The sequence below is a fragment of the Squalius cephalus genome (assembly GCF_949319135.1).
Source record: "Squalius cephalus genome assembly, chromosome: 5".
Lineage (NCBI taxonomy): Eukaryota > Metazoa > Chordata > Actinopteri > Cypriniformes > Leuciscidae > Squalius > Squalius cephalus.
In genome coordinates, this window is record NC_137126.1 from 18,694,674 (window position 1) to 18,707,419 (window position 12,746).

Sequence of the window (12,746 nt, forward strand, 5' to 3'; positions counted from 1 at the left end):
ATAAGTGTAATTAGGAGTTTATTTAGGCAACAGTCATAGTTAATAGTGAGGATTTGACCCTAATCTAAAGTGTGACCATTAGCCTAACTGTAATCTACATTTTTCACACTTTGCATCTGCAACTTGAAGGAGCAGTTTGCTAGAATCACAAGAATAACACTCTATAGAGCATGTATTATATGCCATTGTTTACTACACATTCTCTGTCAAAACTAGATCACCTTAAGTAGGCGTCAGAATAAAGTAATATAGGCCCAAGCATAAATCTCAAAAGTATGATATTAACTCATATTTAAAGTATGTTGCAAGCGATATTTACCATACAAAATACGTACTTTTAATAAGGTTTTGGCAATATCAGTGGAATCGCGGACTGCGCTTCAATCTATAGTGAATAATCGTGTGGATCAGTGGGGAGAGGTTGACACACACACACACACACACACACTGAGATGTGGGACGTGACTCCAGCGGACGCTGTTCTCACAGCTCTCAGTGCTCATAAAGTCTTCGACTACATGTTCAGTGATATTTTTTCATATCTATTTATTAAGAAAGTTTATTCCGCCTGGACATGTGACCTCGTAAAAGCGATTTTTGTGGTAGTTTGTGGGTAAATTCGCCGGATGCGTTGGACAAGTGCCATATGTTCTGTAGATACCATAATGTGAGTATACAATACATCTTCTGAGTAAATGCAGTTTAAGTTGTATTTATGTGACAATTATATTATAAAAATGTGAAAATTAGTATGTTAATAATAATATTCTTATTATGGATAGCTTAGGCTATATGATTATCGACACAGAAAAATATCGATCAGAAAATCAAGAGATTATAATTTACAAGATATGGTATTTAGTTCAGATTTGATACTTTGAAATTGATAAATGAATTGAGTTCATAGATTATTGTAATTGATTAAGTTGTTACTAATTTATATTAGTAAGTCTGAATTGTAGGCTATTGTATATAGCCTAGGGTGTTATTAAAATTAGCCTAGCTCTATTTGTTGTCAGACCTGAGGAAAATATTTTCGCGTTAATGTTACAGTAAAAGTTAAATATTCCTAAATTACCTTAGACATCGTGTGTTGTTGGTTGTTAACTGATGATGACCTTTAGATTTAGTTATATAAAGCTTTGCCCGTCATTTGTGCAAATGGGTGAGTTTATTTGGGCTTGAATGAGTCTCTGGCCTGAGGTAGTCTAAATCCAAATACTGTCATCAAATCTAAAAGTCTTATTGAGGGGCCCTTTCTGATTCACTTGTGTCAAGTTGTACCTTCATTTGCATTTTACATAGACAGAGACAGGATTATTTGTAACAGTAAACAACACCGACTGACTAATTTGTGGTCTAATTATGACTGAATAACCTGAGCTTTGTAAATGTCTTTGGACTGTTACATATCGTCATTCCTTAGACATCCTGCAAATTGTGCAAATGTGTTTGGAAAAATAATTTAATGCATCATTGATCCGTTTATTATTCCACTGCTGTAGCATGTGTTTGGATATTTTTTTCAAAATTACTGAATTCATAATCAAAGAGCATGAAATAGGCATCAGATGTACATGTAATTTCAACAATAGCTAATAGAGAGAATATGCTTTAGGTTCATGGTAGTTCTAGACAGATATATGTGCTGATATTTGAGCACATATTGTAAGATTATAATTTTCTGTTAATATAATATTATATACGAATAAATATTTATAAGATTTTGGGGGTTGGTAAAATTTTTAAAATATTTTTGAAAGAAGTCTCTTCTGCTCATCAAGGCTGAATTTATTTGATAAAAAATACAGTAAAAACAGCAATATTGTGAAATTTTATTATTATTATTTTAAATAAAATATTATATATATTTTTAAGTATAATTTATCCCTTTAATGTCCATTTTAAGCATCATTGCTCTAGTTTTCAGTGTCACATGATCCTTCAGAAATCATTCTAATATACTGATTTGCTGCTCAAGAAACATTTCTTATTATTATCAATGTTGAAAACAGTTGTGCTTGCTTAATATCTTTGTGGAAACCGTGATACTTTTCCCCCAGCATTTATTTAAAATAGAAATCTTTTTCTAAATAAAAGTATTATTTTATATAGGATATATATATAAAAAAAATCATACTAACCCCAAACTTTTGAAAGGTAGTGTATTTCAGCCATAAAAAAAAAAAAAAAACAAAAAAAAACATTCCAAATCAGCCAACCATCCTATGTATGTAAACATACCCAGCAGCTTATCCAGGATTTGTACTATATGTCAGTCTTTAAAATAAGCGAGGCAGTGTCAACCCCCCCCCCCCCCCCCCGAACCCTCTCTCCCCCCATTATTATTTATTTTTTTAATTTATTTTTTTTAAAACAATTTTCTTTGTGTCTCTGTTTTTTTGTTTTTTTTGTCTTTATGGTAGCCCAGTTTGTTGATGGAGAGGATTTCGAATGACAGCCGGCACAGTGGTCATCACAGGTGGAATTTTAGCGGCAGTCATCTTGCTAACTATTGTCACAGTTTTGTGTTACTGTAGGCTGCAGGTAATCCTCCTCTACTGCTTGTCTCAATAGTAACTCCCTCTTCTCTCCTATCTTACGTACTGAGTGTGACGTCTCACTCTGCCCATTAGTATTACTGCTGTAAAAGAGAAGAGTCGGTGGAGGGGGAGGAGGAGGCTGACGTCGCCAAGCCATCGCCAAGTCCACCGCGCCAACCGACTCCACCCGAGAGTCCACTGAGTCTTCGACATTTCCCCGAATACGCATCCTCCAACCAGCTGCTAATGACTGCAGAGCCTTTTGAGCCCAATGGACCAGTCAGCTATCCTCAGTACACCCCACGCATGCCCTACAAGCCGCCCCGCTCGTACACTTTCTGCCCCTCCTGCTCGGGGTATCTGCCGCTGTATATGAGCCCACAGGAGGGTCTGCGCAATGGAGGTGGCAGGATCAACTACACGACTCTACAGCAGGAGGAATTAGATCTGCCAATGGATACGCCCAGCTTCCACAAACTCAACCTCATCCGCTCGGTCACCATGCAGGAAGTGCTGACTCATCACAGCATCAGCACGGATGTGTAGCACCTCGTATTCACCTCAAATATTGTGTGGTTCACATTTGTTATGCTGCTTTCTGTACCCAGTGCTCCATTTTATTTCATTAGATCCAATACATCTACTTTTTATTTATTTATTTATTTATTTATTTATTTATCAGGATAGTCATGTGCACTTTAAAGGAAACAAAAATGTGTAGAAAAACCGATAAGGCAATTATTGTTAAGTTTACTGACATTTCCTTTAACTCCTAAAAGAAAAGGTTCTATATAGAACCTTAAAGGGTTCTGTTAGGCAAGAACCTTTTTTATATAACGGGTTCTTTAACATTGACTCAAGAACCCTAGGGAACAGACCCTCTGAACTTTTTTTCTTAAAGTGAAAAACACAATACAATGCAATGTGTAATTCAAAAACGGGTCAAACTAAACAAACAAAAAAATAAATATAGAAAATTCTAATCCTTCTATTAAAACGGTACATTGTGTCCTATTTTTACAGACTTTTCTTAGACTGGGTAATAAAAGCATTTGCTTTATTATTCATACATTCCACTCTTCATATGCAACTTATTAATAGGGCTTTTTATTGGCATGAGAACTGGAGAGTAAAAGTTTTATATCTTTGATATTGTTTCACATTAATTTGTCTATCACAGATATTTACTGCTGTACTGAAATATTAAAATATATATATGGTTGGTATGATTTGGTATGATTAAACTGAAAATGGTGCGGATGTACAAGTTGTGAAATGAAATATCACCTGCGGTCATAGTTTTACATGTAGGATCGTGAATTTGTGTAATCTATTTAATTGACTGATTTTATAATTGTCTGCATTCTCATTTTTGTGTGTAGTGCCACTCACTTCGCATTGATTTTGATCCAAAATAACTATGAAGTCACCAGAATTATGATCTGTTATTGTATTTTACCTTTTCGTTTGTTAATAAATGCAAGATTTGTTAATATTAACAGTTGTTGTGTGACAATTTAATAAGCTCTTATGATGTCATAAATGAACATATTTAACGGCACATGCTTATTGCTGGCCAGCAGGTGGCAACAGTTTATGTGCAGGAAAAAAGGGTATATCCATACTTTGGTAAATTAAAACATTAAACAAGACAACATTAAACATGCTGCTCTTCTCTCTAGTAATATGGCCCATAGTCTTAGAGCTCAAACATGACAATCTGGGGCTCAGGTCAGGAAGCAGACAGACTGGCTAAACCGACCGTCTGCTAGCAGTCTCACGTCACTAAGGTCAGATAAATCACATCACTCAGAGACTCTTTCACCTAGATATCATAGAGACTGTGTCTGTTCCCCGAACTAGGAAATACAAAAAACTCCCTTACGCATTTAAGGGTAAAAATTTGATTGAGGTTCAACAAATAAAAAACAAATATGATGCAGATGAACAAATGATAAAGCTCGGGTTGCTGAATATTCAATCCCTTTCTTCAACAGCACTTATTGTTAATGATATGATTACAGACCATAACCTAGATGTGCTGTGTTTGACAGAAACTTGGGTAAAACCAGATAATTACATTACTTTAAATGAGTCCACCCCGCAAGATTACTGCTATAAACACGAGGCTCTTTGAAAAGGAAAAGGGGGAGGTATTGCTGTATTTTATAGCAATATCTTCAGTATTACTCAGAAGTCTAGTTTCAAATAAAATTATTTTGAAGTGATGGTGCTTTCTGTAACGTTATCTTGCATAAGTGATAAATCCCGTTTGACTTTTGTGCTGGTTACTGTATACAGGCCACCAGGGCACCATACAGACTTTATCCAAGAATTTGCTGATTTTCTATCTGAGTTAGTACTGGTTGCAGATAAAGTCCTAATTGTTGGTGATTTTAATATCCAAATTGATTATGAAGAAGATGCATTGGGATTAGCATTTAAAGACATTCTGAACTCTATTGGAGTTAGACAACACGTGTTAGGACCTACTCATTGTCGTAATCATACTTTAGATCTAATATTGTCACATGGAATCAATGTTGATGCCGTTGAAATTCTGCAGCAGAGCGATGACATCTCAGATCATTATTTAATCTCATGTATACTTAATTTAGCCAAGGTTGCAAAGCTGACTCTGTGTTGTAAATATGGTAGACCTATCACTTCTGCCACTAAAGATTGCTTTATAAATAATCTTCCTGATCAGTTTCATCTCGTCAGCATCCCAGATAGCTTAAAGAACTCGATGTTGCAACAGATATGATTGACTCTCTCTTTTCCAGCACTTTAGACACAGTTGCTCCATTGCGCTTAAAGAAGATTAAAGGAAATAGTCCAACACCGTGGTACAACAAGCACACTCGGGTCCTTAAGAGAGCAGCCAGAAAAATGGAGCGTAGCTGGAAGAAAACAAAATTTGAAGTTTTTGGCATTTCGTGGAAAGAGAGCTCGATTGCATACAGAAAGGCCTTAAAAACTGCTAGATCTGCTTATTGTTCAACACTTTTAGAAGAAAACAAACACAACCCTAGGTATTTATTTGAAACAGTGGCTAAATTAACAAAAAAATAAAGCTTCAACACCGGACGTTTCCAAACAGCACAGCAGTAATGACTTTATGAACTTCTTTACTTACAAGATTGATAATATTAGAGAGAAAATTATAACTATGCAACCGTCTACTACAGTATCACATCAGATAGTGCATTGTAGTCTCCCTGAGGAAAAAAATCATTCATTCATTGCTGTAGGAGAGGAAGAATTGTCTAAACTCGTTAAATCATCTAAATCAACAATATGTATGTTAGACCCTATACCGACTAAGCTATTGAAAGAGATGCTTTCAGAGGTCATAGATCCTCTTCTTAATATCATTACTTCATCTTTGTCACTAGGATATGTACCGAAAACTTTTAAGCTGGCTATTACTAAACCTCTTATTAAAAAAAACGCAACTTGATCCTACAGAATTAGTCAATTACAGGCCGATCTCGAATTTACCTTTTCTGTCATAATTAATAGAAAAGGCACTATCCTCACAACTATGTTCCTTTTAAGAAAGAAATGGTATCTGCAAGGATTTCCAGTCAGGATTTAGACTGTACCATAGTGCTGAGACTGCTCTCAATAGAGATTTGCTCTTATCATCCGATCGTGGTTGTATCTCTCAATTAGTGTTACTGGATCTTAGTGCTGCATTTGATACCATCGACCACAACATTCTTTTGAATAGACTCGAAAATTATGTTGGCATTAGTGGAATTGCACTAGCTTGGTTTAAATCATACTTATCTGACCGTGATCAGTTTGTAGCAGTAAATGAAGAGATCAAAACGACCGTTGCTGTTCACTCTGTACATGCTACCCTTGGGAGATATCATTAGGAAGCATGGAATTAGTTTTCACTCTTATGCTGATGATCCTCAGCTCTATATTTCTTCGTGCCCTGACGAAACTTACCAATTCACAAAATTAACGGAATGCATAGCTGATATAAAAATTTGGATGACTAGTAATTTCCTACTACTTAATTCCGGAAAAAAAATGAGTTTCTAATTTTTGGGCAAAAAACCTCTGCACGTATTAACCCAGAATACTGTCTAACAATTGATGGCTGCTCTGTCATGTCTTCGTCGTCGGTTAGGAACCTGGATGTGGTCTTTGATACCAATCTTTCATTTGAAAGCCACATTTCTAGCATCTGTAAAACCACATTCTTCCATCTTAAAAATATATCTAAATTACGACAGATGCTTTCAATGAAAAATGCAGAACAGTTAGTTCATATGTTCATGACCTCAAGGTTAGATTGATTGATTGATTAATTGATTGATTGATTGATTGATTGATTGATTGATTGATTGATTGATTGATTTGTTTATTTAAGTGTCAAACACCATGGTGCCCAGCCCTCATGGGCTTATTAGACACTAGAGTAATAATTTAACAATTATCTCCAGATAGCCACGTGATGTAACACAGAACCCAACATAACATAACTAAACCAATAAAAATAAGTACACATACAAATAGAGATGGCTTGTCATATGGGATACAAAATACTTTGCCACAGATACCAGGCCTTTTCTATAAATTTTGCCAAAGCAAAAACATCATTTTTGAGTTTCAAGGTTTCAAGGTTAGATTATTGTAATGCTCTACTGGGTGGTTGCCCTGCATGTATAATAAACAAAGTCCAGTTGGTCCAAAACGCAGCAGCTAGAGTTTTTACAACCAGGAAGTATGACCATATTAGCCCTGTTCTGTCAACACTGCATTGGCTCCTTATTAAACATCGTATACATTTTTTTATATTTCTGACTACTTACAAAGAACTAAATGGTTTAGCTCCCCAGTACTTGATCGAGCTCTTAACGTATCATAGTCGTTCACATCTACTGCGATTTCAAAATTCTGGCCAGTTGATAATACCTAGAATATCAAAATCGACTGCTGGCGGTAGATCCTTCTCATATTTAGCACCTAAACTTTGGAACAGTCTTCCTAACATTGTCCAGGAAGCAGACACACTGTCAGTTCAAATCTAGATTAAAAACACATCTATTTTACCTGGCATTCATATAAAACTTTACATTTCTACTATTCAAATCAGTTAAATGATTATTAGGCTGCATAGATTAGGTCAGCCAGAACCGGGGACACTTCCTATAACACCTGATGTTCTCGTTACATCATAGGAAGAATGGCATCTACGCTAATGTTAGTCTTTCTGTTTATTCCGAGGTTTACTGAAGTCAGCCGGATCTGGGCCATATCCAGATCAGATGGTGGACCTGCGCCTGGACCCATCCACGACGCATCCCTGAAGTGGACACGACAGCCATCGGCACTGATCCTCAGCGAACTCGTCTCCATACCATGATGACTCCGACTTCCAATCAGATGGAACTGGATAATATTCTGAATGTTTTGATCCAATCTGACTTCTGACCTGTAATGCTGCCTGAATCATAATCATACACTGTTTGCTCGTTGGCCAGAGGAGAACTGGCCTGACTTTTGCCTTGGCTTTTGGCTTGCTTAGTTGGGGACATTTAATATTCAACAATATTATTGATCTGCCTTACTTAAGGTGGACGATGATGCAATTTTCTTCTAGAAACAAACTTTGTTGTATTATTTTCATGTTATCACTGTGAAGCTGCTTTGATACAATCTGTATTGTAAAAAGTGCTTTATAAATAAAGGTGACTTGACTTGACTTGACTTGACTTGACTTGACTTGACTTGACAAAGTGTGTGTCTATTTGTGTATGATGGCAATTTTTGTAGATGAATCTTAATCAAAATTACTGCTGTTTTTGACTCCCTAAAACTGCTGAAATGTTTTGAAATCTTAATCAACTTATATAAAAAGTAATTTACACTGGGGTAATGTTAACTAAAACTATTTAAAAAATGATTACTTGAATATATATATATAGTACCAGTCAAAAGTTTGGAAACATTACTATTTTTAATGTTTTTGAAAGAAGTCTCTTATGCTCATCAAGCCTGCAGTTAAAAATAAATAAATAAATAAATAAATAAAAAACAGTAATATTATGAAATATTATTACAATTTATAATAATGGTTCTCTTTTTTAATATATTTTAAAATGTAATTTATTTTTGTGATGCAAAGCTGAATTTTCATCAGCAATTACTCCAGTCTTTGGTGTCTTATGATCCTTCAGAAATCATTCTAATATGATGATTTGATACTCAGTTATTATCAGTGATGGAAACAGTTGTGCTGTTTAATATATTTTTTTGGAATACTTTTTTCAGGATTCATTGATGAGTAAAACGTTAACAGCATTTATTCATAAAAACAGCATTTATTCAAAATAAAAACATTTCTAACAATATAAATCGTTACCATCACCTTTTATCAATTTAACGCATCCTTGTTGAATTAAAGTACTAATTTCTTTAAAAAAAAATAGTTATTGTTCCCAAACTTTTGAACGGTAGTGTATATTGTTACAAAAGATTTCTATTCTAAATAAATACAGTTCTTTTTAACTTTTTATTCATCAAATAATCCTGAAAAAAGTATCTCAGGTTATACAAAAAATATTAAGCAGCACAACTGTTTCCAACATTGATCATAAATCAGCATATTAGAATGATTTCTGAAGGATCATAAGACACCAAAGACTGGAGTACTTGCTGATGAAAATTCAGCTTTGCATCACAAAAATAAATTACATTTTAAAGTATATTAAAAAAGAGAACCATTATTTTAAATTGTAATAATATTTCATAATATTAATATAATAATAATATTATTAAATATAATTAAATATAATTATATTATTAAATATAATAATATATTTTGTTTGTTTTTTTTGGGTTTTTTTTTTTAACTGCAGGCTTGATGAGCATAAGAGACTTCTTTCAAAAACATAAAAAATAGTAATGTTTCCAAACTTTTGACTGGTACTGTATATATATGGAAAAAAAAGACAAAACAGAAACAGAAAATCTAAAAATAAAATATAATTCAAAGAATAAACAAAAACTATAATGATACTAAAATAGCACTCATTAATGTAAATTATTCTATTAATAATGATATGCTTTTAAAACCTATTAAAAATAACCAAACAAAAACAAAAACCCACAGCATTTTCTTTGGAGTATAATATTTATTATTTAATATTCTGAGAGGTACACAACTGTTTTTCTATAAGAAAATCAAATGACATACATTTGATTGTCTTTTGTACTTGAGGTAAGGTAGTATACAATATATGAGGTTTATTGTGTCTTAATGAAACAATATATGAATCAGATACATTTTCAACTATAGTATGTTCAAGTGTCAGGACTCACTCAATGACAAGGGTAAAATTATTTGGGTATGTCAAGTTCTGTTAAATCCATTGTCAATTCAAATCAAATGATACAAAATGAATTATTCGGATACAAACATATCAGAGAACCCAATAAAGCTACTGCTGTAACCAATAAATTAACATAAGCCTAGGTCTAGCAATAGTTAAACTGGATAAAAGTAAACAGTAGAGTGTTGGAGCCAGCAGTGGCTTGAGGGTAAGCCTGTTTGGATATACAGTACTAAAATCAGCCATCATCAGCTGCCAGATAATAAATGTCCAATAAAACCTGATGAATAATAAATACTTTTATGACATGCAATATAATCCTCTGAGCAATAATCAAATAATTTAATAATTCCTTTCGGTATCCCACAAACACAGGACATTGTCATGAAGTAGGTATCATTTTGTAATACTGGCAGTAATGCAGTTTTTATGGAGCTAGTTTAACATATAACCAAATACTGATTCAAACTTCCCTTGCTGCAATCCTCAAACAAGCACAATGCAGATGACATGAACAGATGAAAACCTGAGCATTGGAGTCTAGCTAGGAAGCTCGAAGATTACGGCAAGAATGGCAACAGGCCTTGCTGTAATACCAGTGACTGCACAAATTCACCTTCAGAGCCAGCGAGCAGTTGGTGGTGGGACGATCCTGGCAGTTTTCATCTGAGGAAGCATTGAAGCAGTTACAATTCATGTTATTTATGATTTCTTTGAACCTACAGTATAGGATTTTTGTTTCTTAGAATATGTAATATTACAGTCATAAGGCAATGTTTTAAAGTGCGTATTTTTATTAAAGTGCCTATTTAAGGATTAGTTCACCACAAAATTAAAATTCTGTAATCATTTATCACCTCTATGTCATTCCAAATCTGCATACAATTATAAACATAATGAATTGCAATAACAAGGAGCAAAAACGGCACATTGATGCCATGACACAAATTATATATATATATATATATATATATATATATATATATATATATATATATATATATATATATATAATATTATATATATTTCATATATATTAAAATGTTATATATTAATATTATATTTTATTATATTTTAAAATGTAATATATTCCTGTAATGTCAAAGCTGTTTTTTTTTTTTTCAGCATCATTACTGAATCATTACTAATGTCTTCAGTGATTCAGTGATCATTCTAATATTCTGATTTGGTGCTCAAGAAAAATTTCTTATTATTATCAAAGTTGAAAACAGTTGCTGGTTAATATTTTTGTGGAAACTGTGATGCTTATACTGTATATATTTAACTGCAAAAATAGCAGCATAAAGATTTAGAACAATGTGAGGGTGAGTGAATATTAAAATTTCTTTAAGGCACACCTGGAGGTTCGGTGGGGCAGGGTTGGAGTGCACAGGTCTGTTTGTTAACAGGTTTGGTCAAAGAGTCACATCCACGAACAAGCTCTCTTCCCTGGTAACACTTCACATCTCTCATTCGCACACCAACACCACAAGTCTTGGTGCACTGAGAAACAGTTGAGTACAAGCAAGAGAAAAAAACAGTGAATTACACTTGAACTTGGGAGCCTTAACTGGAAAAGAGAGACTTGAAGAGAAAATCTGTATTTTAAAAACTAGTAAACGTCTTGGTTAGTACTGTAACCCTGGTTCCCTGAAAATGAACCGAGATGCTGCATCAGAATGTTGATGACGCTATGGGACCGCTTCAGCATGGTTGTTTCTGAAGCACGTGTGGAATCACTCCAATCTCATTGCGAAATATCATCCCATGACGCATGACGGCGTACCGCGGAAGCTATAAAGGATACCCGGACCAAACATTGTCAGCTTTTGTTTAGCTGAAGTGAGTCAATCACAGCCATGCCGGAAGTATGGCAAGATGACACAGTGTCTCATTCCCTTCTCAGGGAACCAGTTACAGTTGTAACCGAGACATTCCCTTTTGAGTGAAATCAATTCTACATCAGAATGTTGACACTATGGGAACATTCTTACCCACTATACCATAGTGACAAATGCCTGTCCAAGAGTGAATCATGGTGAGCACAAGCATAGGACATAAGCATCTGAGATCCTGCCGTGGAATCCAAATCCAGGCTGTAGAATCTGATAAATGTGGAGTTTTTCAGCAGAGCACCTTGTGTCCTTAACTAGCTAAAAAGTCTTTGGTGGACACACAGCCTTAGAGGCAGCCATTTGTCTTGTTGAATGGGCTGAGGGGGGGCTAGAGAAATGACATTCTGCTTCTGTTGTTGCCTGAGAAAGTCCTGGGGTTCTGTACTGGCCTGGGGCTGCTCCATAGCAGCAGCCTCCAGGACCTGGATTTGTCGAGAGATAAACCTTTGAAATGTTTCTTTGCCTGTTTCTTTGCCTCATGAAACTGACAGTGTTTACTGCGTAGTCGAAGAGGCCAGGAGGGGAAAGCGGGGCATCCAACAGGAAGGTCCTTTTCTATATACCGGACAACCACAAATGTCTCTCCGTAGCCACCATAGCTGCCATACTGTATGTGGATATGTTGATGGCATGGGCCATTTCCTTGGTGGACCGGAGAAACAAATCTGTGGTCCGGTGTTACTCTTTCACAGCGTCTGGGCCCACACCCTCACATTCATCCAGATCCCTAAGCAGGTCAGCCTGGTATGCCGTATCGCCATTATGTGAAGACATGCTCCAGCCTGACTTACAGCCATGTAAGCTTCACCCAGCAAAGATAATGTCTTGCTACAGGGCTTGGTGGGCAATGTCGGGGCCTTAAGGGCGTTTTCACACCTGGCTAGCTTAGAGCTTCTGTTTTCGGAACCTGGTGCATTTTCTCCCTTTCTTCAGTTCGTTTAGACATATGAACA

The 12,746-nt window shown here is 35.2% G+C and overlaps 2 protein-coding genes across 3 annotated transcripts in view; one reads left to right on the forward strand and one right to left on the reverse strand.

The window, feature by feature from the left end:
* Positions 1–442: 442 nt before the first annotated feature.
* On the forward strand, positions 443–4,040 carry fam163b (family with sequence similarity 163 member B). Of its 2 annotated transcripts, none has more exons than XM_079873078.1 (3): positions 443–667; positions 2,427–2,547; positions 2,637–4,040. In XM_079873078.1, exons 2-3 carry the CDS (start codon positions 2,455–2,457, stop codon positions 3,087–3,089), a joined length of 546 nt encoding a protein of 181 aa, XP_079729204.1. In that variant the 5' UTR covers positions 443–667; positions 2,427–2,454; the 3' UTR covers positions 3,090–4,040. The 2 variants fall into 2 exon arrangements, with proteins under 2 accessions (XP_079729204.1, XP_079729205.1); XM_079873079.1 differs by having other exon boundaries at positions 445–667; positions 2,432–2,547.
* Positions 4,041–9,693: 5,653 nt separating this feature from the next.
* The window catches only part of LOC307159492 (ADAMTS-like protein 2), a 28,809-nt gene continuing 25,756 nt past the window's right edge, over positions 9,694–12,746 (reverse strand). Inside the window, exons 18-19 of the mRNA XM_079872898.1 lie at positions 11,257–11,401; positions 9,694–10,564 (exon numbers count right to left, since the gene is read on the reverse strand). Coding sequence (XP_079729024.1) covers positions 10,443–10,564; positions 11,257–11,401 — 267 coding nt within the window. The 3' untranslated portion in view covers positions 9,694–10,442. The remainder of the gene's footprint in view (positions 10,565–11,256; positions 11,402–12,746) is intronic.